At 42.8% G+C, this 21,979-nt stretch overlaps 1 protein-coding gene across 12 annotated transcripts in view; it reads left to right on the top strand.

Annotated features, from left to right (window-relative positions):
* Positions 1–541: 541 nt before the first annotated feature.
* TRPS1 (transcriptional repressor GATA binding 1) overlaps positions 542–21,979 on the top strand; it is a 213,805-nt gene continuing 192,367 nt past the window's right edge. For 3 of the 12 annotated variants that reach the window (XM_050970640.1, XM_009087691.4, XM_009087684.4), the window contains exon 1: positions 1,179–1,406. In XM_050970640.1, coding sequence (XP_050826597.1) covers positions 1,397–1,406 — 10 coding nt within the window. In that variant the 5' untranslated portion in view covers positions 1,179–1,396. The other 9 variants (XM_050970638.1, XM_030228437.2, XM_050970637.1 and 6 more) reach the window with 6 other exon arrangements.

The following is a 21,979-nucleotide window of genomic DNA, read 5'->3' as shown; positions in this document are numbered from 1 at the left end:
CCGCGCTGGGGGCGCGCCTGTGGCCTGCGGCTATCTCTGCTCCAACTCAGCGCAGGTCCCCGCGGCCGCGGGGCGACGCGGCCCCTCCGCTCGCCCGGCTCGGCGGGCCCGGCCCGCGCTGCCCGTGGCCGTGGCCCGGCGGCGGGCGGAGGCGGCGGCGGGGGGCGGCGCGGGCCGCGCGGCGGGGCCGCCTGCACTGTCTCTTTAAGGGCGCTCCGTCTGGGGTGGCGCTTTCCTCCGCGAAGGCTCCTTTGATATTAATAGTGTTGGTGTCTTGAAACTGACGTAATGCGGGGAGACGGAGGTCCTGACAAGCGATAACAGTCCCGATAACGCGCCGGCCGCCCCGCGCTCCCAGGCCGCCGCCTCGCTGCCGGCGGGGCCGCCGCGCCGTGCCCCGGCCCTCGCCCCCCGGCCCGCCGCGCCCCCGCCCCCGCGCCGCACCGCACCGCACCGCCCGCCGGCGGGCCCGTCGCCCCCTCCCCGCCGAGCGGGGCCGAGGGGGGAGGCAGCGGCGCCGCGGCCCCCCACCCCCCCCCCACTCCCCGGCCACCGCCACATAATCCGCGTCCAACTCCGCCGGCAGCAGGAGACGGTTCATGGCTCGCGCCGCGGCTCCACCATCTTCCAGGCTGCCGGGGCTGTTGCTGCCGGTTAATCAACAGGTAAGCGCGGGGGGGCGCGGGCGGGGGCGGCGGGGAGGGCGCCGCGGCCGGCGGGCCGGGCGGGGGCGGCGCGGCGGCGGCGGGCGCGGGGGGGGGCGCGCGCGGGGCGGGGGCGCGGCGCCCGCGGCAGCGTGGCGTGTGCCCGGGGGGGCAGCGGAGGTGCACCCCCTCCCCCCAAAATATCCCCCCCCAAAATAAAAGCAACAATAACAACAACAACAACAACAAAAGCGGCGGGTTGGTGGGCATAATCCCAGGCAACGGGGGCTGCTCGGATTTCACAGGCTTCTCTCGGTGCATCCCCCCCTCCCCTCCCCGCGCCCCCCATTCCCCCCACCGGAGGGTCAAAGCCATGTGTGATGGCTGGAAATTGGCGACTTCAAAACGGCGGTAGCCCCGCTGGAGTCGGGAGGGTCAAGTTCAGCGGCGGCGGCGGGCAGGGGGGAGCAGCCCCCCGGCGCGGAGGCGGGGAGGGGAGCGGCGGCGGCCGCGGGCTGGTGCGGCTCTGCTCTGCCCTCCCCTCCGCGCCGCTCCGCGCCTTATCTCCGCGGCCGCCGGTTCCCCGGCACCGGGGCGCTCGGGGGGAGGGGAAGGGAGACGCGGGGGGTGGAAGTAGAAGACGAGCACAGAGGGTTCGCATCCGATGGGCTGCAGTCGCACAGTCCTGCCGCTCCTGCCGCTGCTGGAAGTTTTAATGGGGATCATGACAAACGGGGCACAGAGGCACCATCATGAAGAGTAGTAAGTTTGGGAAAAACTTTTTTATTTTTTTTTTCCTTATTTTTTCCCCTTTTAATTTTTTTTTCCTTCCTATTTTTCCTCTCCTTTCCCTGGGACACATCGGGAGAGGCCGAGTGCGGAGCGGTGCTGCTCCGGGAGAAGGGCTTGGGATCCCTCCCGGTCGCACCGGGGTAGCAGGCGACATAGTGGTGGTGGTGATTTTTTTTTTTTCTGTTTAGGCTTTTTTTTTTTTTTTTTTTTTTTTTTTTTTTTTTTTAAATCAGAGACAGAGAGACGTAAAACTTTTCCCTCTTAAAGGCGAAGCCCCACTGCCAGCGCTGCGTCCCCGCGCCCGGCTTGCCACAACTTCGTGGAGCGTCTCACCTCCCCGCCCCCCGGCCCGGGGGCTGCGGCGGGGGCTGCCCCCGCTGCAGCCACCCGCGTGTGGCTTTCCGAAGGGAGGAATGAATGGAGGCGAGGCCGGGGCTGGAGGGGCTGCGCTGCGGTGGGCGCTCCGCGGCCGGGGCCGGGGTGGGCGATCGTGGGTCCGGGGCAGCGCAGGGTCTGGCCCGGGCATTGCCGCCGCTGCGCGCTACCCTGGGACACGAGAGGCTCCCCGAGGGGGCTTGACATTTCGGGGGCTTTGTTTATCTGCCTCCCTGCTGCAAATCACGGCGCTCAGACACCCCGGCACTCCTACGCGGGTTCTACTGGGGCCCGCTAGTCTCCTTTATCTTTTTTTTTCCACGACCGGTTGTGTTTTCTATCTGCAAATGGCAAACTTCTCCAGTGCCCTGACTGAGCTAAGCTAACTAAGCGATAAGCTGGAGCGACGTCTCCCCTCCATCACTTCTTCTCGGCCAGTGCGAGCACCTTGCCTGGCAGAGCAGGAGCCGGGTCACCCCTTGGGGAACCAAGGCGACAAGTTCCTTCCGAGGGGAAAGGATTGTCTAGTAAAGAAAATGTGAGCTGTTCTGCAGCCTGTGCTGCCTTCACTGCTCTTACACTACGCAGCCCATTTTGAATGTTGATGGAAAGAGACAATAATTTAATGCGTCTCAGGTTATATTTAATTGAGTTCAGTAAAGTCTCTCAAGGAACCATCAAACTTTTTTGTCATTCGGGCTGTCTTCAACTATGCGCAACTGAATCCTGTGGATGTTGGTGGCATCATGTTACTTTCCTGTTGGTTTTAGTAAAAGTTGAACATTTAGAGAAGACTGCCAGCGTTAAAAATGCAAGGGGCAGCAAAGGAAAGTAGTGGTAAGAGCCAGTTCCTGACGTGGACAAAATGAGAATAAAAGTTACAGTAGTCTTCTGAACTGCAGTCTGTGTTTGCCTCATGTTCACAATCTGTGTGTTAGGTTAGACAGCTCGCTCAGATATTCCACCAGAGTGACATTTAAAATAAAACCTCCAAAAGAGTGAAGGTTGTTATTTTTTTTTTTTTAAGTACTCTGGGTCTATGAGTAAACACACGGTTTGTGTGAGAACATCAACTATTTCCTGTAAGTTGTGATGCTGACAAGACTGTCTGGAAATGATATCAACACTTTGAAAGATTTTTTTCTTTCTATTTTAACCACTGAATGAAAGTCTGTTAATAATATGGTCAAACCAAACAAGTGGAACCTTTCTCTGTAAAGGGGAAAAAAAAGTATTTTTCTTTTTTCCTCTTGAATAATGTATACCTGCCTGAGGTTTGCCACAAAGAATCAGTGATTCTCAAGTTCAGTAGTGCATCAGTGCCTGTATACAAGTTTATCTTCAGACTGTGACAGCAGAAGTCTGCTTCACCTTTTTAAAATCAAAGGAGATTAGACATGAGAAAACAGTTCCTAATCCACGCTGTTCTGTCTGATTATCGCTTTTTTTTTTTTTTTTTGGTTGCATATAATAACTTTCTCTGTTTTAAACTTTGCATATACGTAGTCACAACAAAGTAAGTAAAGGGCAAAGTTGCATCAGCTGTTAAGTTTACATGTATTGCCTGTGATCCTCTAAAACAGACTCCAAATAACACTGAGCAGTCTTTGCCTGTGAGAGTATGGCTTTTTTTTTTTTTTTTAATTTCATAGCAGTGTTAATAAAGGAAAAGAATGTAAATGACACCTTCACAGATCTGAGACTTCTTTGGGCATCAAACGCGATGCAGCCAGGTTATCCTTTCATGTTTTTAATGCATTTTTAGGATAATTTATATGGTAGCTTTATGGGTTGACTTACATTTTTATCAGTGAGAGTAAATTCAGTAACATTTGATGAATCCCTAGCAGGGTTATTTTTTATAATGTCTTCTCTAGCATTTGTAGTAAACTTTCATGGTGCACACTATTATCATGCATGGTCTGGCTGAGTGTAAAGAACACTCTTATCCAGATATCATGATGCTGCATTTATAACAGCAAAGTACTAATTCTTGTCTGTGGACTGGAGTGTCTGTGACATGCAATTGTTTCTTGTCAAATCTGTGTATTCCAATCATATTATATTTTAATGCTAGTTGACACATTGGGTTTTGTATTTTCAAAGCATTGTGCAAACAATGACTAATTACTTTCTGTTCATGCGAATTACCTCTTTAGCACTTTATCAGCCAGTTGCTTTGAAATAAAACTATTTTACATTACAGTGTTAAAGAGTTAAAAAATTAGCAGAGACATTTAGGAAAAAACCCAAAATGTAATTACAACCAGGCAACTTTTGGTATGTATTTAAATTTTTCTTTTTATGTGGAACTTTCCTTCTAAGGCTCGGGGGGCTGTATGTGTATGAATATTTATGTTTCTTACAAACTCTTGACAATATTTTAATGTAATAATCTTAATAGAAACATTCTCAGATCTTAACTGAAGCCACACTGGCAGTATCGCTTTAATAAAGGTTTGTGGGTAACACCAAATTTAACATTGTGAGAAAGTTTATGGTTAAATATTTTTGAACATGATAGACTGGGAATCTGACAACCCTTTTTGTTAGGTGAAAGTGTAGTGGAAATGAATTACGTTTTTAATGCAGTTTCAAGTAGAACAAACTGCCACCTGGTAGTGAAAGTATTGGCCTTGAACAGAAATATATTCTGATTAAGGTATTCTAACTGGTGTGTAAAACGAAGCCATTCATTCAGTAAACTGACAGCTTTCCAGTTGGTGTTTGCCCTTACTTAATTTAGTTTCCTCAACACAACTAGTGAGGTAGTCTGGGTCTGTTTTTGGCAGTCCTGGGCAACTGTAAACTTGGATATATTTGTCCCAAATATTATACCTTGTGAGTTAAAAAACAATTGGTTAAAAAGAATAGCAGGCAGGTATGAGAAAAAAAAAAAATAAAAGGGTTTCTTTTTTGTTTCTGAAACTTTCTCAAGTTCTTACCTAGTAAGAAAACAATGCTATTTTCAAATACTGGTGATTAATACTATAACCAGCGTAGTCTGCACCCATTTATTGTATAAATACCATTGCCTGTTGACCTTTGGATACATTAATTACAGCATATCTGGTCTAGGTTCTATTATTTTTGTCTGTCCAGAAGATAAATAAAGGTGCCCTTTCCAGTCCTTCTGGAGAAGAACTTTTTTCCTTGGTATTGTCATGAATTATGGAGTTCTTTTTCCTGCCCTGTGCCAATGAAGTTCTCTTTTGACTTTAAAAGATAAGCCCGCATCCAAAGAGAGAATATTTGATAATTTTAAAACTATTTGCGCTTCAGTTTTTATGATACATACAAACTTTCTGGGCTTTGCTTTTTTTGGATTGTGTGTTGCTAATTAAAAGAAAAGCACAAAGAGTTATATTAGATGATGTGAAGGATTAAAGTACAATTACACCATTAAATAGTAAATGTTTACAAGGGCAAGACATGCAACTACATTTTTCAGATTATGCTTATTATTCACTCCTTGATGTTATTTTGCACCTAATCAATAAAGGGCCTTCCAGAATGCAGCTCCTTCGCCAGTTGTACATGTGCCCAGAACGCAAGAAACACTGCTGGGGCAGAGGAGCACAGGGAGGGGAGGAAAGTGCTGGCATATTACTCTGACTTCTTGTCATGCAGACCAAGGCTCAAATGAAACATGGAGCAATGGGAGGATAGCTCCCCTAGTCTCGATTTAAATCCCCAGTGGACATTTTGTCACACACCAAAAGCGTTGCACAACCGAACACCATTCCACTTGACGTGTCGTCTGGAGTCAGAGGAGCCTCTGATTTGGCATCACGGGGTTTAGAAGACGATGATTTAGGTGAACTGGCACAGCTGTGTGTAAGAAACTTATAGCCATTATGTTTTATTCATGTTCTGTGCTATCAGATTCTTATTTTCTAGTACCTTTAAAGTGGTTCTTTAAAATTTTATAATAATACCACCAGTGAAAAATACATCTAAAATTTAACAGAAATTGCCAATCATTCTATCAGTGATTTTTAATATGGTCCTGTGGCATTAACTAAGTAATCTTGTTCCTGCTGGGGATCTCTGTATGTGGATTTAGAAAAGCTATTGAAAGAAAATGCTTCATAAAATTGCATCGCTGCCACGGGTGGCGCTTCCCTAGGACGTTTCTGCAGAACCCACTTGGTTCCATCCCATAAAGTTCGGTGGAACTTTTCCGTCTCGTAAGGGATGTGTGTGAGTACAGCAGCTACAATAAGACTTTCTGCCTTGAAAATAGAATTATTTTGAATTGCAAAGTTTAGTCCTAATAGTTATTTTTACTTTCTTAGCTTCATTTGATGCATGTCTAATTTCTCATAAGTCTGCTTTCTTTCCAGGCTCAGATCATATTTTCTCTTTTCCTTTAAATTTATTTTAAAATATTTAATTTTTAAAATGTTACTAGCCCTTTAAAAACCTGTAATAAATGCTTTACAAGTGGCTAGACACCTTCCCTGGTGGTTTAATTTATACAAGCAGGAAACTTTCTCTCCTTCTTTCTCTCTCTCTTTCTTGTTTTCTTTAAACCAACTGACGTAATGCCAAACTTTGCTTTAAAAGAACAGACAGAAGTAATTGGTAGCTTTTAACTTTTAATAATGTTCTGGATTGGTTTTAGTGGCCAAACTGCATTTTTTTTAAATATCAAGTAAAAACGGGCTTGTGGCCTGAGGAAGAAAGGCCCTGTTGATGCAGTTATTTTTATTCTTGTTTTTCAATCTGTTATTAAAAATCTTTCCTGCTGAGCTCTGCTGGATTTCTCCAATTGCTCTTTGTGATGGCTGGTGCATTTCAGGTTACGGTAACTTAAACTGTTTTCTGATTTTTACTTTTTTCCCCCCCCATGGGCACTTTTGAGATGCTTTATCCTTTTTTTTTTTGTTGTTGTTGCTTTGTTTTGTTTTAATTTTATTCCCCCCTTCTGCCTTGTCCAGCACCTGATTCCTTTTTTCAGAGAAACAATTTACTTTGATTCAGAGAGAAATATTATGTTAAACATAACCCTTGATGGCTATTCAATGAATATTATTTTCCTTGTATGAGTGTGTTTTACACCTGTTAGTGACGTTGATTAGGAAGATACTAACTAGCCATTGCAGAACACATAAGAGATCTTATCTTTCAGAGTGTCCACTTTCTGTGTGTTCTCCACCCCGTGTCTTAAAGCTAAACGAGATTTTAAAATATGTTTAGTAATAGTTTCGAGTGATCTGTATCTATTTGTGTTAACTTGATATTAGAAACAAGAAAACCCAACAAAAGGATTTTTTTAAAACAACCATAAAATCCAGTCAACACATTTTTTCCTCATTTCTTTATTTTGTTCAGGCTTTCTGTCTCTTTTCCTTAATTTCTTTTCTACATCTGCTGGGGTTTTGTGCACAAGCAAACTTTCTACAGTAGAAGATGGAGTTGGGCAATAGACTTCCTTGACGAAGTTGACGTCAGGACGACTTCATAAGTTGGCAAGTAGGAAAATCGTTCAAAGACTGAGTTGGCTTGTGCCAGTTTTCCCTTCCTTTAGGGGAGCCACTCCACCCAGTAGGAGGTTACCCCACCCAATGTGGAGAGCTATAATTCAGTGGCAACACTTTAAATGTCAATCCTCCCTAGGGTTTAAACCCCAGACTTGTCTTGCCTCAATCTTTATATTTAATCTAACATTCAATCTGTTCAAGTTACATCTCATCTTCATAAGCACTTTTGGGGCCTCATCCTGCAGTTCTCATTCTTGAAAGATACTCACTGTCGTCGGGGGGCTTTTGGATTCAGTAAAAGCTGCAGGATTGGCCTCTGCAGAGTTGTGTGTGTCTGTGTCTGTCTGTAAGGAAGATTGTATCTGCCTGATGAATACTGTGTAATCCATGTTGTTTAAGATGAAATTGTAAAATACTTAAAAATCTGAAGAAGTCCTAGAGTAGTAATGCTGTAAAAGAAATTTTCTTTGATAAGTGAAGGGCACATACTTTTAATTTATCAATTTCTCAGGTTGAAATATGATTTAAAAAGGGTCCAACTCTGAAGAATTTAAGGCATTTTTACAACTTTGTTCTGTATTTCTCTGTATCATGCCACAGACATATTTTTGAATGCTGCTTGTAGCAATTTTTTCATCTCTATTGGAAAATGAAAATCACAGCCTGTAGCTTAGTACCCACAGGAGGCATTGGGATACTTGGACAATACTGAGAGCACTTAAGGAAAAATTAGGTTGTGGTGTATTTTCAAAGTCAATGTGTAATTTTTATAGGCACATTTTACTTATTTGTGGTGTCTATTCTCAAGCATCCTTTTCAGATCCCCCATTACACTTCAGCAATACTCTCTGTATTTTGAAAGTATTCCAGCATTTTTAGTTTACTAATAGATCTGGGAAAAAACGCCCGTAAAAGATGATACTAAAAATCATCAATGCACTTAATGTTTCTCAGCAAGATTTACTTAAACAGCGTGCTTCAGTTTTGCCTCAAACCATTTCAAGCCACCTCTGATCCAAGAATGTACCAGTTCTTGGTTCCTGGAAGATTAAGCATGACATTTTCTATTATATAATGAACAGCAGTATTGTTTGAACAAAGGTAACATATTTTGATTTGTATACCTTTTTTTGGCAGCTGGCACTAGAGTGGGTCTAAAATGAGTGGTGATCTAACAGTGTAAATATCTGAATGTTCTTGAAACACACGGTATAGATGTAGTGTGTTTAAATCATTGAATCTATCTACCTATATTATATAGAATGTGTATGTGCGTGTATATACAAAGCCGTAAATGGTGTGTTCTGCTATCTGTAGCTTTCAAATGTGTATCCTTTGGGGTATTCCTGACCTACTTTGCAAAGTCTGCAGTCTGAAGTACATACTGAAACTTAAAAAATAAACATACAGGTTGGTGGTTCACAAAAAAAAAAAAAAAAAAAAGGGCACAAGGGAATATTTGCTAGTAGTTAATTAAAAAAGGGTGGGGGGAAGGCATGGTCTGCCTAGCCAAATACCTTGCAGACTGGTTTTGGATATCCCAGTGACATTACAGGGTCTATTTTAAAAAACAAAATCTCAACTTACCTAAAAACGTTTGAAGTAGATACTGAAGTTAAGTATTGCCTAAAATTCCTATATTCAGATGTGGTTTAATGAAAGTTAAATGAGTTAGGATAAAGTAATTTTCTTTGGGGGTGAAGGGTTTCAGTGTTTCCAGTGTATGAGTCTTCTTGACTTTCTCACACACCACTCTTCAGGCACAAGCTGTGAGATGGGGAACATAAAAACTTATTATGCAGGTGAAACTTTGCTTCATGAATCCAGTTAATGAAAGAAAGATAAGTCCATTTTCCGAACTTGAACATACTTTGCTTTTCTATTTAGAGTTCTCAGTGTTAGGTGTATTAAATACAATCAGCAGACGTTGGCCAGCTGCAGTTACAGAGTACAAACCAAAAATGCAATACACATTGATCATTGCTGAGCCTTTTCCTCCTGCACGAATAGATATGGACACACATGCCCACACACAATTAATAAACTAAACCTTGCCCCAAATACCTGAGGGAAAAGCTTGTGAAAATAGATTAGCCTTACCATGTGCCTTGCAGGTAAACAGTATCTGCCTCTGCTGGAGCAATAGGAGAGGAGGGCTGCTGAACAGAGAGGCTGCCTGCCCATGCTGCCCAGGCACCAAGCTCTGGAGGCTGAAATATGGGGACCCTCAGTTAAATTCCCACCTCTCGTTTCAGCTGTTACAGTGGTAGGAAGGAGGAAACATTAACTCATGTCTCCCATCTGCTGTATATACTGTTTTCTTTCTGTGGCCTGCTAAAGACATCTGAAATTTATGCCATCCAATTAGTCTACTTTTACGTTCCTCAGATCTGGAGTTTTCTTTAGAACTAAACTCCTATTTGCATGTTACGTCTATCATGAAAAAAAATAATGTAATGGATTAAATTAATCCTGTAATAGTTGTTTGAGCATACTGTAGGAATGTAAATAATTTTGTGGCATTGAGCTCATATTTCCAGTCTTATGGGGGGTAAGATCAGAAGTTATCAACAGCATATATCTGAGTCATTCAGCTGCAATAAATCTTCTAACAAATACCCACCCTTTGCACACCCAGAGATATTCTCCAAGACTGTTGAAACTCTGCACACACCTGTATCTTACGTGTAAGTCCATATGCATGACTAGTAGATGTATCTTCAACTGCAATCAGATAGCATGTTAGGCTACAGCAGCTGCAATCAAAGTAGTCTGTGGACAAAAAGTTTGATTGCCACTTGATTGCTGCTGGCTGTGTGGCTCTCAAGGTTGTCTTTTCCCCACAGAAAGTCCCAAAGAATCATAAGGTAAAAAAAGTTGTGTGGAGTATGGCACTGCCTCCAGCTCCAGGAGGCAGTGCCAGAGCTCAGGATACACAGTGTGAAGTGCCTCATCAACACCAGGTCAGAAGTGATCGTGCATAATTCATTTCTATCTAGGTGTCATTCTGTCATATGTGAGGTATGCTCTGCCTCTGCTGCTCTGTTTCTCCCTCCTGCAGATCGCTCTCTTCGGCTGCCCTGTGCACATACATCCATTCTAAAAATACATGGACATGGAAGTCCATCTGTGTTGCATAATTTTTTACAAAAACACCAGTGTTTGTATTGTTCTTTCTCTGAGCCCTTAATGAGTTTAAAGAATTTAATGTGACTTAATGAGGGTTCTTATTCTGTTTCTGACACAGACACTAATGAGGGAAAAGTAGAACAAATTGAAAACCAACTTTTACTTGCTAGTTTCATGATGTCATCAAATGCAGGATATTACAACTCCTGGAAAAATTTACAAATCCAGGCAAGAATCCATTTTGCATCACTGCCTTTCAGTTGTTTGTGACAGGAGGTTTGCTAGCAGAAAAACAAATGTTAGCATAACTTGATTTTTTTTTTTTTTAAATGTTTAGGATGGGGGTTTTTTTTGGCAAATGATTTTTGGAAAAGTGAATCTAACCTGCTTTGTTTGTCAACCTAGAGAAACTTAGATACTACCAAAGATTGATTAATCCCTCTGATTATGGCTCTGATCTGCCCCTGTACTTGGAAGGGACAAAAAACTTCTTGTAGCTTCATCTAGAGAAAGATCCAGTCCTCATTGGGCAACCTCTAACTCTGTTGCAGCTTACTAAGAGGGAATTGTGATTTTTGGGACTTCATGTTACACTTACTAGAGTTTGGTACTTTACAGCAGTTCACTGGACTAAGGACACAGTAACAATATTTTGTAAGGAGCCACCTTGCTTTTCTGTTGCCCCACTCAGGATGGTCAAAGGAGTATTTCTGCTTGAAGCTGCCCTTCAGCAGGACCACGGTTGGTCTATCACCTTTAAAAGTGATTATTGTGGTTGGAAAACAATTCATTTCCCAAAGGGGAATGAAAAGTAAAAGTAGGTTTAGGAAGTGCACCTGCTTATGAGCCCTGCTGCCTCTTACTGGCTTCACGGGCATGCTTTTATCTTGTCCTCACCAACTTCTCTCTGAAAGGCTTGTAGAGATGGCAGTGAAGGACAGCAGTGTGGAAATAGGGACTGAAGGTCTGGTATGACAGGTACATCTCTATGGAAGCAGGCTCTAATGCCCTCACAAGGTTGCATGCCATGCCATCAGGGTATTTTTGTCAGGCCAGGGGAAGCAGTGACTTTCGTAATCCACAAAATGTGCTTTTGGTATAACCAAATTGCAGACAGTTGCAGCATAGTACATAAAATGTTTTTTTAATAACATCTGATTTTTTTTTTCCCCAGCAGTTAGTATTTTTAACAATATCAAATAAATTGCACAATGTGTGATTTCTTAGGTTGATGTTAACCCTTGGCTCTTCTGTGAGGAATTTTATGGCTTTGCATTTTATTCTTTTACAATTAGTTGTTGGCTTTATATTTTTAACTGCAACAAAAGATAGTTAAAGAAATAATTTGAATTGGAAATATGGACATTTTCAACCAACTTTCATGAACATTTTCATACAAATAGAAGAAAGTAACTTGTTTGGTTGGTTTTTATGTATGTATCTCTGGGTTTGTGGTTTGTTCTTTTTTTTTTTTAATAAAAGTTTTCATAATTTGGTAGTTCAACAAACATGAGTATATTCTGAAAATATTTCTCACAAATGGCAGGTCTTAGCTGATAGCTTGTAGGCAGACAGAGTCTAGAGCCGCAAAACTATCTTCTGGAGTTTTAAAACACTGGAAAGTAAGATTTATTGGACCTTAAATATCCCAGTGGTGCAGATTTATTTGGTGTTCATGGCAGTCTCAGCTTAACTTTCCTTGGAGATTTGTTGTGGTGCTGCATTATCTAAGAAACATTTAAAATCGTTTGTCTAGGGGGTTTTTTCCTTCAGTCGTTCCTCAATTTTTATTTGTACATGTGAAAATCTTTACTAAGAAAGATGACCTGGCAGCTCTGCTGAACTTTACGCTGCAAAACATTTTACCTGAATAGGACAAAATTAAGCATCTGAAAAGCTGACATTTTAAAAGATTTTTGTATCTATAGTGGTGCATGACAGTGGCTAGTTGTCAGTGGGAAGGAGCTTAAAAAATAGTTGCAGGAGAAAGAAACAGCAGCTGTGGAATTTATTTCAGTCGAGTGAAGGAGACTCATGGTTAGGCAAGTTTTACCTTCTTGGGTCTTCAGAATTTATTGCCAAAAAGACATATGTCTGAATAGAAAGAGAACTAAGATATTGTAAAATCCATTATGACATGAAGTGCTCTTACTGCACCTGAATACATTTCATATATTTTTTCTCTCCAGCAAACTGTGACTTCTTTTGTCAGAAGGAATTTCAGATTAGTCCCTACCAGAGTAATGCTGCCATAAACACTTCACTCCTCACCTGTATCTGTGCAGTGTGATGGTCTGTGGTAGTTTTCGTAGAGTTGCTGTGCTGCTTTCAGTCTGGAATGGGACTGCATCGACTTCACTTTTGCAGAAAAAGTACATTTTCTTAGGAAATACACTACATGAAAGAAGAAAGGGCAAGGAGAATGGAGAGAGTGCTCTGATATACGAGCTGAGATTATGGATGTTGTAATGCTGTTTTTTTGCAGGACTGTAGAAAAATCACATTGGGACCAAAGTTCCTGTGGATTACCATGCGATATTTATTACCATTTTCCTGTGTTTTCCCTGGTTAGGATCTAATCCTTCAATGTCTGGAGCTGCATGGAGTTAAGAATTTGTCCATTCAGAGAGGAAAACCTTGCCAGCTATGGGATTTCACTGTTTCACTACCTGTATTTATTTATTTCCCCCTCTAAAATTCCTGAGAGCAAGGGGATTGAGAGTGGAAGACAGAGACGGGGGGTAGGTAAACTGAAGGAGTAGCAGGGACATGTATCTGCTCAGTAAATAGTGTTTACTGATTACTGTTTACTGTCAAGCAGATTACTGCAGTTATATTTCTATGAAGCAACCCGCATGCAGCCAGTGCAAAGGAATGAAGTGAAGTCCTGTGCAATTCTGAGGTAACTAAAAGACGTGCTTGTGACATACTTCTAGCAAAAACCATTTTTGGTTGCCCAGTACCCTTCTCAAACACTGTAATTTTGCGAGTGACACATTTGATTATGAGCAGCCATCAAAACGCTCACAGGCATCTTGTTCGGAAGAAGAATGTGCTTGAATTAAATATTTGCAGGTCAGAGAAATATGTTGATTTGTTCTTTTAATTTGTCACCTTCCTGGTCTTTTTCAATTTGTTTGATAGTTATTCAGTTTTGGAGTTTATTTAAAAGAGATGATAAAGTTTACACTTTTGCATTCCTTACTTGTGCGGAGCTTTCATTTGCTTCCTTGGGAGAGTTGGTCTGAGGAAGAGCTGCTGCCTGCTTTTGCCTCGATATGGATAGGATGTGGTTAGTATAGGGGTCCCCTCATTATTAAAGCTCCCTTATTGCAATGAACTTGTCGCCTCCTTGGCGAAGAGATTTTCAATCCCTTCTGTCAGGTTTTAGGGAACAGTATGAACTGTCTTACTAGAGCTGGCGGTAAGGAAAAGGAAGGGAATCTGGGCACATCTTACCTCTTTGTTAGGGGGAATAATGAGCTTGCCTGGCAATTTCTTGGTAATCATCTTCTCATGATGGAATATGCACATAGAAAAAACACAGAAGTTAATGTTTACTTTATAGACGCTTTATCGTCACGCATAGAGACCCGACAGTTTCATGGTTAAGTGCCTAAAGTTGTTTTTGGCTTTGCAGTTGTTGAATTAATCACTGCAAAGCTAACTAATTGTGTACCTTTTAAAGCTTCCCTCCTTACTCTTTTAATGAAAGGGAGATATTTTGCTCTTTCTGACTTGGAGTTGGGCTATCCCATAAACTACTAGCAACAAGCCCTTCAGCTTTTACGGAGTTACCTCAGGAATATGGTGAATTTACTTACTGATCCAGTTATTTACAGCCTTCAGTGCCCATGCTATAGAAGGAGCAAAATGTCTTCTAAGAAGTGTTTTAAAAATACTTTTTACAGTTGTATAGAAAATGCTGGCTCTTTAATTCTGAGTTTACAGATGGTACTACTGCTACTGTTTTGATTTGTGAGAGACAGTATCTTGGTGTCTTACTGAGATATTTTGTAGCCAAAATTTAGAGTTTAAATGGATTTTATTTTTTAATTTCTTTTCCTCTTTAAATATTAGACATGGACAAAAAAAAATGACAAAGATCTCATCTTTATAGTGAGCTGCATGTCAGGGTTGATGGAACTACAACTAATTAAACACCTCGGTTTTAAAGAAAGATGAAAAAGTCGCTGCAAAGATTAGCTTAATTTCTGTCAACAATTTTATTAAGGCAAAGACAGAATCAAAGGCTGAATGGACAAAGTTGGGATTTTTGCCACTTGGTGATTTTTTTCTGAGGCTGTGTAAGCTTTTTTTTTTAATAAAAAAAATTAATCTAGAGTTCAGTGTTTCCCACAGGAGAACTTTTGCAGATTTAGCATAAAGAAAGTGCATTTTAATTCAAAGACACTGGTACATTTCTTAAGGCTTTGAAAGGAGTAATCCAACAGGTATATAAAGCTCTGATGATAAATATGACGATATTTTGTATCTACTCTTGTTAAAATACATGGTTTATTTTAGTGCATGTTTAGAATAATACTATTTATTTAAGATACCAAATTTATTCTTCATTTTAAAGACAAGTCTTGGCTCCTCTTGGTTTTTTATGTCAGCTGGCTCATTTCAACTCAAACAAAGGTTTCACTTCAAGAACTTTTAATAATTTAAAAAGAATCTCTGATTGCAGTTGGAAATTTTGTGTATATAACTAAACTAACAAGTCTGTTTATTGTATGGGAGAGGCTCTAGTGATATTATTTATCTTAGGGTCCACATTATTGGAAGGCAGAACTAATGACGGTGAATCATGCACACTGTATATTAATGTAGTCCACTTTCAGCACTATATAAATAGGATTGTAAATACACACCTGCAGAGTGTCTGCAGTTACACAGTCATGGCACAGAGTCCCTCTGTGCTCTCCTAATACATATCCAGTATATATCTCTGCGTGTATCACATCTTGCTAACCCAGGCAGCATACTACAGCTGCTGTTCCCCTTGAGGAGGTGTCTATAAAATGAACACTAGCAAAACCAAAATTCTGGGATGGCTTTAAGCAGAACACATGGACGTACTGTTACTCAGTCTTTTTATACCTGCCCAGTCCCTTTCCCTGCATAGGGCTAGCTGCACAAGATGAGCTGGGTGTCAATCTGAAATGTAGGCTGGTCCTCTGAATAGGGCAGAAGATGAGGTGTGACATAATAACTGGGGGCTTTCTTGGCTTCCCAGAGAGAGATGTAGTGAAGAACTAGTCAGAAAAAGCCATTAATTCTATAAAAAGTCTGAATATGTGACAAATACACTAGCAGCAGCTTCTTTAATTTTCATTAAATTTAAGAACGTGCTGTAGCAGGGCCCTCATCCTAAACTTTTCCTTTATTTCATCAAACAGCCCTGGCAATGCCATCATCTCCCCTCTGGTGTTTGCATACACATATTCAGGGTAGCCTGAAATCTAAATATGAGTTGCTGGTTGCCTGTTGTAGCTGAGGCTCCTTCCCTGCGCTGCACCTTGGAGCCTCTTCAAGCCCATGGTAGAATTCCTGGCTGCTCCCAGGGCCCAGTTCTTCCACTGGGCTATAGAGGCTGCTGGTGCAGGGGAGGTCCCCTGGCCACCTTTGCAGGGGTGGCTCTTCACCCTGAGCTGTGCCTGCCCCTCTGTGGTGGCCCTGCAGTGTCCTTTGAACAACTCAGGCTGGCTCCCATCCCAGGGACGCTCCTTTGGGTTTCCAGTGGCAGCTCCTGCATGTCTGGGAGCATGGCTGGGAGCTGGCTGCTCGGGCACCTGCTGAATGTGCCAAGTGGGGGCGAGTGCCGGATTTGGGGCCCCCATCCCCTCAGCAGCAGGGCGTGCAGGTGGACCCCACGGTTTGGGCTGCAACTGCTGACGTCCATGGCGTCCCTGGGGAGGGAGAGGAGCCCCTGTCTAGCGCCCAGAATGCTGGAGGGCAGGAGGGAGAGAGGGATCTCCTTTTTAAAAGGAGTTGTTTTTTTTCTCACCCCTGTTCTTTATTCATAAACCTAACGCAGTTCCACAATTCCCAGACATGTAAAGCTGCAGGGCTTTTTTTGTTTTGTTTAAATCTTTCTGAACCAGCCAAATTTTTGAGGTTGGCACGAGGTGCAGCCAGTACCATGGCCTTCCAGGGCTTGCTTGGTCTAGAAGTCTGCAGATGTTTTCTGCTGGATCTGACTCTTAATGAACAAAAAAGATTTTGGCGTCCTTATTTATTTATTTTCAAGGGGAAAATGTGGTTTAAAACGTTGATAATTATGTTTTACATGAACTACTCAGACTTTATGTGACTGTATGGGAAAATGAATGCTCATCAATTTAAAAAAAAAATTTCTTTATTCATAAAGCATTCATATTTAAAGTGATCTGTCTTTTTTTTTTTCCCTCCTCTCCTTAATGAAAACAAGGTTTGAGGAATATTACAAATAATTATGTTTTTTAATTACTTAGAGTTCTGCATCAGAATTCTTGAAGATGGCCCACTGTGATCCTCTGGTGAAAATACCAGGGCTTTTCAAAAGCTTTATAATTATCTGTTCTCACTGCTCCTCTCTTTGCAATACACACATAGTAACTGAAAAAAGAAGAAAGAAAAATACTCCAGGAGGGATCCACCTACACATGTGCATAGGTCAGGCACATATGTCTCATTCAGAGTGATTATTTTTCTTTTGCAGCCGTCAGGTAGCATTTCTCACCATCAGAACCCAGCTTGTGTGCTCTTTCAGAGGGAATACTTATCGCAAAGCTGCAGCGCATTTTAATCAAGGTTCCCAGAGTAGTTTACAAGCATTAATTGCCTCTTAAGGACAGGATGAAGTATTATACCCATTGTACTGATGGGTGAGCCAGGGCACAGGGAACCTAAATAACTGCAGTGTTAGTGAGCCAGTGGCAAAGCTGTCATCAGAGCTTTGGTGCCTTCACTCCTGGTGCTGCTAAGATACCTCCCCTTTAACCCACCACTCTTCCTTTCTTAAATCAAAAAAAGTCAGGCTTTGATATCTTTTATTGCATACTATGTGCGAAATGCTGTGCTTGCTCTGAGGCTCATGTAAGCCTGTGTGAATTTGCTCGTTTTATGTATTTGCAAAGTGTGAAGGCCCTTGTGGCAGAACTTCCCTTAAATTCTGAACCTTATGCTTTTCGGCTGTCTTCTGTGGCTCCAGGAAGCCACAGGATCATCCCCAAAATAGCTCCCATAGCATCTGTTACTGATGTATCACTGCACCGTGAGTGACAGAAAGAATTCCACTTTTCAGCACAACAGTTCACTTGCTAAGTGATTCCCCAGCATGATACATGCTCTGTCTTGTATTTAATTATCTTTTAATTATCAAAGCAGTAATGGAGTTGTGCATAAGAAGCGTATGGATCAATAAAAACAACCAAAAATTATGAAGGAGCTGACAGGCAGAGTCCAGCCATTCTTCAGATGTTAATTTCAATTTTTCTGAAATGTTTTTGTCTTTTTCTTGACAACAAAATCAGAAAAAAGGATTTAAGTATTTATGGTTTATTCCTAGCTTCTGATGATCATGCATACATTCTCAGTGCTTTAGAGAGTTAGTGTGAGTGCTAATGAAAGTTTGTATTGGAGTAGTCCCTAAGAATATGATCATTGTTGCAAATTTATTAACACCATGAAAGATTTCCTGTCCTAAAAAGTCTGCCAGCAAACATCATAATCCTGAGTGGGCAGAACCATGTGGTAGGTTTGACTGAGCCCCTTTGACAACTATATCATTTATTTAACTGTCTATCTTTAGAAGTTGGGAAGCTCACCTTTGGTTTCAGAGGCATGCTGAAGCTCTCGAGCTGCATACATGGTGAGGACAATAGAATACCAGAGTGCTCGCTTGCCTTTAACTACTAAATAATGTGGTTGCACATGACACAACAAGAACAGAGGTATAATCCTGCCCTGTGAAGCAGGTCACATGTTTCAAGTTCTCTCTGTAATGTATGCAAAGTAGCTGCTTAAATCATTATGAGTGTGTAAATCACCATCTTCATAAACAATACCATCAAGGTACAGTCAGGCAACATGTCTCTTATGGGTTGACTGGAGCTGGAATTTCTTTCAGATGTTGAGGAGGTATGTCAGTGCATGTGAAGCAGATCTGTTGCTGCAGTGTGGTCTCTGCAATGTTTTGGATTTCTAAGATGAATATTGTTTAGGCTGCCTTCTTCACACTGAAGTGCAGTGAAAGGAGGAGGACATGAATGAGGCAAATGAGCAGCTTGTATGATTCAAGGCTTCTGTGAAAGATTTGCTCCTTTTTCCTCTGACTTTTTAAGTCACGCAACTGATACCCATTTATTTCTCTGCATAAGTTTAGTAAGTATTTGAAGCTCCTGTTCCTATGTCTGTTGTGCATTTGGGGAGGAAAAATGTGTTGAGTGGTGTGTGAGAATCCTATCTTCTGTTTTAGCCATCATTTCCCTGTATGGGTTATGACACTGTTTTTTCTGTTTTTCTTTAACATGCCGATGTACTTTCTGTAACTCCTAAGTAACACTCCACACCTCTTTAACGCAAAGCTGACTAGTTCAGTGCTGAGTGAAACTGAAAGCGAGACTAATCTTAAGAACCCTGCTGTACTTCTGCATAAAATATAAATATGTGCCATTATCATTATTGTTTATTTGCCGTTGTTATTATTATTGGAACTTGTATTTTCTGGGGGGGGGGGGAAGTAAGTGCGCTGTATCATCACCTCCCCACTCCCAAATGTTGTATTTTGAATCACTTTAAATAGTTGTTTGGGGTGTCTTTATTATAGTGAATCATGTCTTTAATACCTGTTTTAAGCACATCTGTGGTGAGTTCATACTAAGTCAGTGGAACCTTCTTTCATCTGCCATCATGTAGTACTTTTGCAGCATGTAAAATGCCCTCGGTTTATAAACACAGATAGATGTTCTGTGCTGAAATCCTTTCCCTCAAATGTCTAAGAATCAGCTAGTTCTGCTTAAAATGTGAATGCAGAGATGGGAACTCCATAAATGCAGTATATTCTCCTTTTGCTCAGAGATACTCTGGCTCTGAGTTATGAATATCCAACATGAATTTCAGAATGCCAGTGAAATGGCACTGGTAGAAGTACTGATACAACTAAAGATGCTGGCAGCGGCAATCTGGTCTGTAAGCGCTACTGGAACATCGGTTTTCCTACTCCGTATATCTGTGCTGTGTTCTTTGGTGGTGGGAAGAAAAACACAAGCAGCACTCATCAACTTTCAGCACATGTGGAAACAAAGCTAGAGAGCAGTGGCATCCCCAATGCATTGGCAATTTGCTGAGAGCCTGCGGGCTGCATCTCATTTGCATTAAAGATGCGGAGATCGCTCTTGCCTTTATCTTGACCTGGGGGACGTGGCTGCAGGGCAGCAGGGCAGCAGGGCCCAACACAGCTTCTTTTACCTGGATCCCAGTGGGCTGGGATCAGCTAGAGCGCCGCGGGACGGGACGTGCCCCTGCCCGGGAGGCTCGTCCCCACAGCGGGCGGGGGCCCAGCGCAGCCGTCCCCGGCCCCGCCGTGCCCAGCCCAGCTCTGGCTGCCCCGAACTGCCGGGCTGGGGGTTTAGGGACCCTCCGCTGGGCGCTGGCCGCTCGGTGGGCTGGTTTCTGCCAGGGCTTTTCCTGCCAGGCCTGGATGAAGCGCTCTTCGGCGGAGCGCGGAGCTGCTGCTCTGCTCTGTCTGGGGCTCCACGGAGGGCTGAGGGAGCCAGTGCCCCGCTCAGAAACACTTTTGCGTATTTTTGAACTAGTTTGGTAATGAAAGACAATTAAAAAAAAAGGACACCCCCCACACCCCACCCCCCCCAGCTTGTGCCTTTCAATAGAGATAACTGTTATCTCTTATAAAAGTCTACATAAGTGTAAGTAATTGCCTGCACTTGGCTCTGGTACAGTGGAAAAGCTGTGATCAGCAAACCCGCATTGTACTGGGCATGTAAGGGGAAGTTATTGGACGATACGGGACGTGTTGGCCTTAATGCCTGTCCTGCCTCCCCTGCCTTGTTTACCTTCCTTGCAAGTCTTTTCAAGGCTTAATAACACTGCTTAGGGAATGGGCGGCGGGTACCGCGCTGACTTCGAGCGACGAAAGTTTTCTTGGAATCGCCCTTAAAAATAAAAATGCAATAAATAGAAGCCCAGCTGTGCTGCGGCGTCAGTCCGGCAGCCTTTGTTCAGCGCTGAAGTTCTCTGGGTGCGCGTCGCGAACGAGCATCCCCGGGCAGCGCCGGCGGCGGGCGCGGGGCGGGCTCCCGGGGCTCTGCCCGCCGCGGGCCGCGCAGGGAGGGCACGAAGCGGGGCTTCCCCTTCCCGCCCGGCTCCCGGCGGCCGCAGCAGCGCGCTCGGCCGGAGCTGCAGGCGCTGAGAGTGCCTGTGTCCGTGTGTCGGGGCCGCGGGGCTGCGGGTCACGTTTGCAGTCGCATGAAGCGCTGCGCCGCGCAGCCGCCTCTCGCGTGTGTGTCCGTGTCCGTGTGCCAGCGCTGGCTCCCTTATCGCAGGAAGTGTTGCGGAAAGCAGTTGCTCCCTCGCTCTCTGCCCGGTTCCCAGAATGCGGTGATTAACCACTCTTCTCCCCGCGCTGTCACTGAGTGCCGGGCAGAAAACAGCAGTCACGGTTGTCACGCTCCAGCTTCAGGACAATCCTCTCTCCCTTTCTCTCTCTCTCTTCCCCTCTCTCTTCCCCACGCCCCTTCCCCAATAAACTCAGATAAACCCATTAGAATGGATATAGTCTCTTTCTGGCTTTCTCCTTCCTTCTAAACGCTTTCATATACACGCATACATGAAACATTTTTTAATACTGTATTTATATATATATATATGTTAAAAAGTAATATACGTATATGTATATATACTTAAATTCCAAAAATCTGTTCCACATTCTGTAGTGATAAGCCTGAAGCAAGTACAACTTTTGCTGTTTATAGGCTGTCCTTTTCAGGGACATCTTTGGAAATCACATAGTTGTCCACATTTTATGGGTACTTTATTGTAAGGAGGCTAAGTCCAGACATGGAAAAAAACACTGAAACCCAACAGTCTAGATTGAAAGGGAGATTACAAGAGATTTTTTTAAAATTTAATAATTTTGGAATTGACTTGTGATATTTCATTTAAAAATCCAATCTTAAACTGGTCTATCACACTTGTACTATTAAAAACCCATAGAATTGAGGCCTTTAGAACTTTGCATGCTTAGATACTGTGCAATATCTCACTATATAAAATGAGTATGCCAAGAAGCCCAGGGACTAGCATTCCCTTTTGGAAAATTAATCCTTTAATATATTTGTTTCCAGATTGTGGTCTGCAGACACATATAATCATGGTATGATACTGATCTGCAGTATCATATCATCCTTTTAGGGGTTTTAATTAAAAGTTTGGTGTGAAGGCTGCATAGTGGTTCCCTGTTATGTTTGAAGTTTGACAGTGGTCCACGATCCAAAAATTTAGGAATGTTCAGTCAGGAGAATTAAGAGTCCTAGATCATTACATTTT

This window comes from Serinus canaria, chromosome 2 (genome assembly GCF_022539315.1).
Source record: "Serinus canaria isolate serCan28SL12 chromosome 2, serCan2020, whole genome shotgun sequence".
NCBI classification, from domain to species: domain Eukaryota; kingdom Metazoa; phylum Chordata; class Aves; order Passeriformes; family Fringillidae; genus Serinus; species Serinus canaria.
This window is presented reverse-complemented; position numbering and strand designations above follow the sequence as displayed.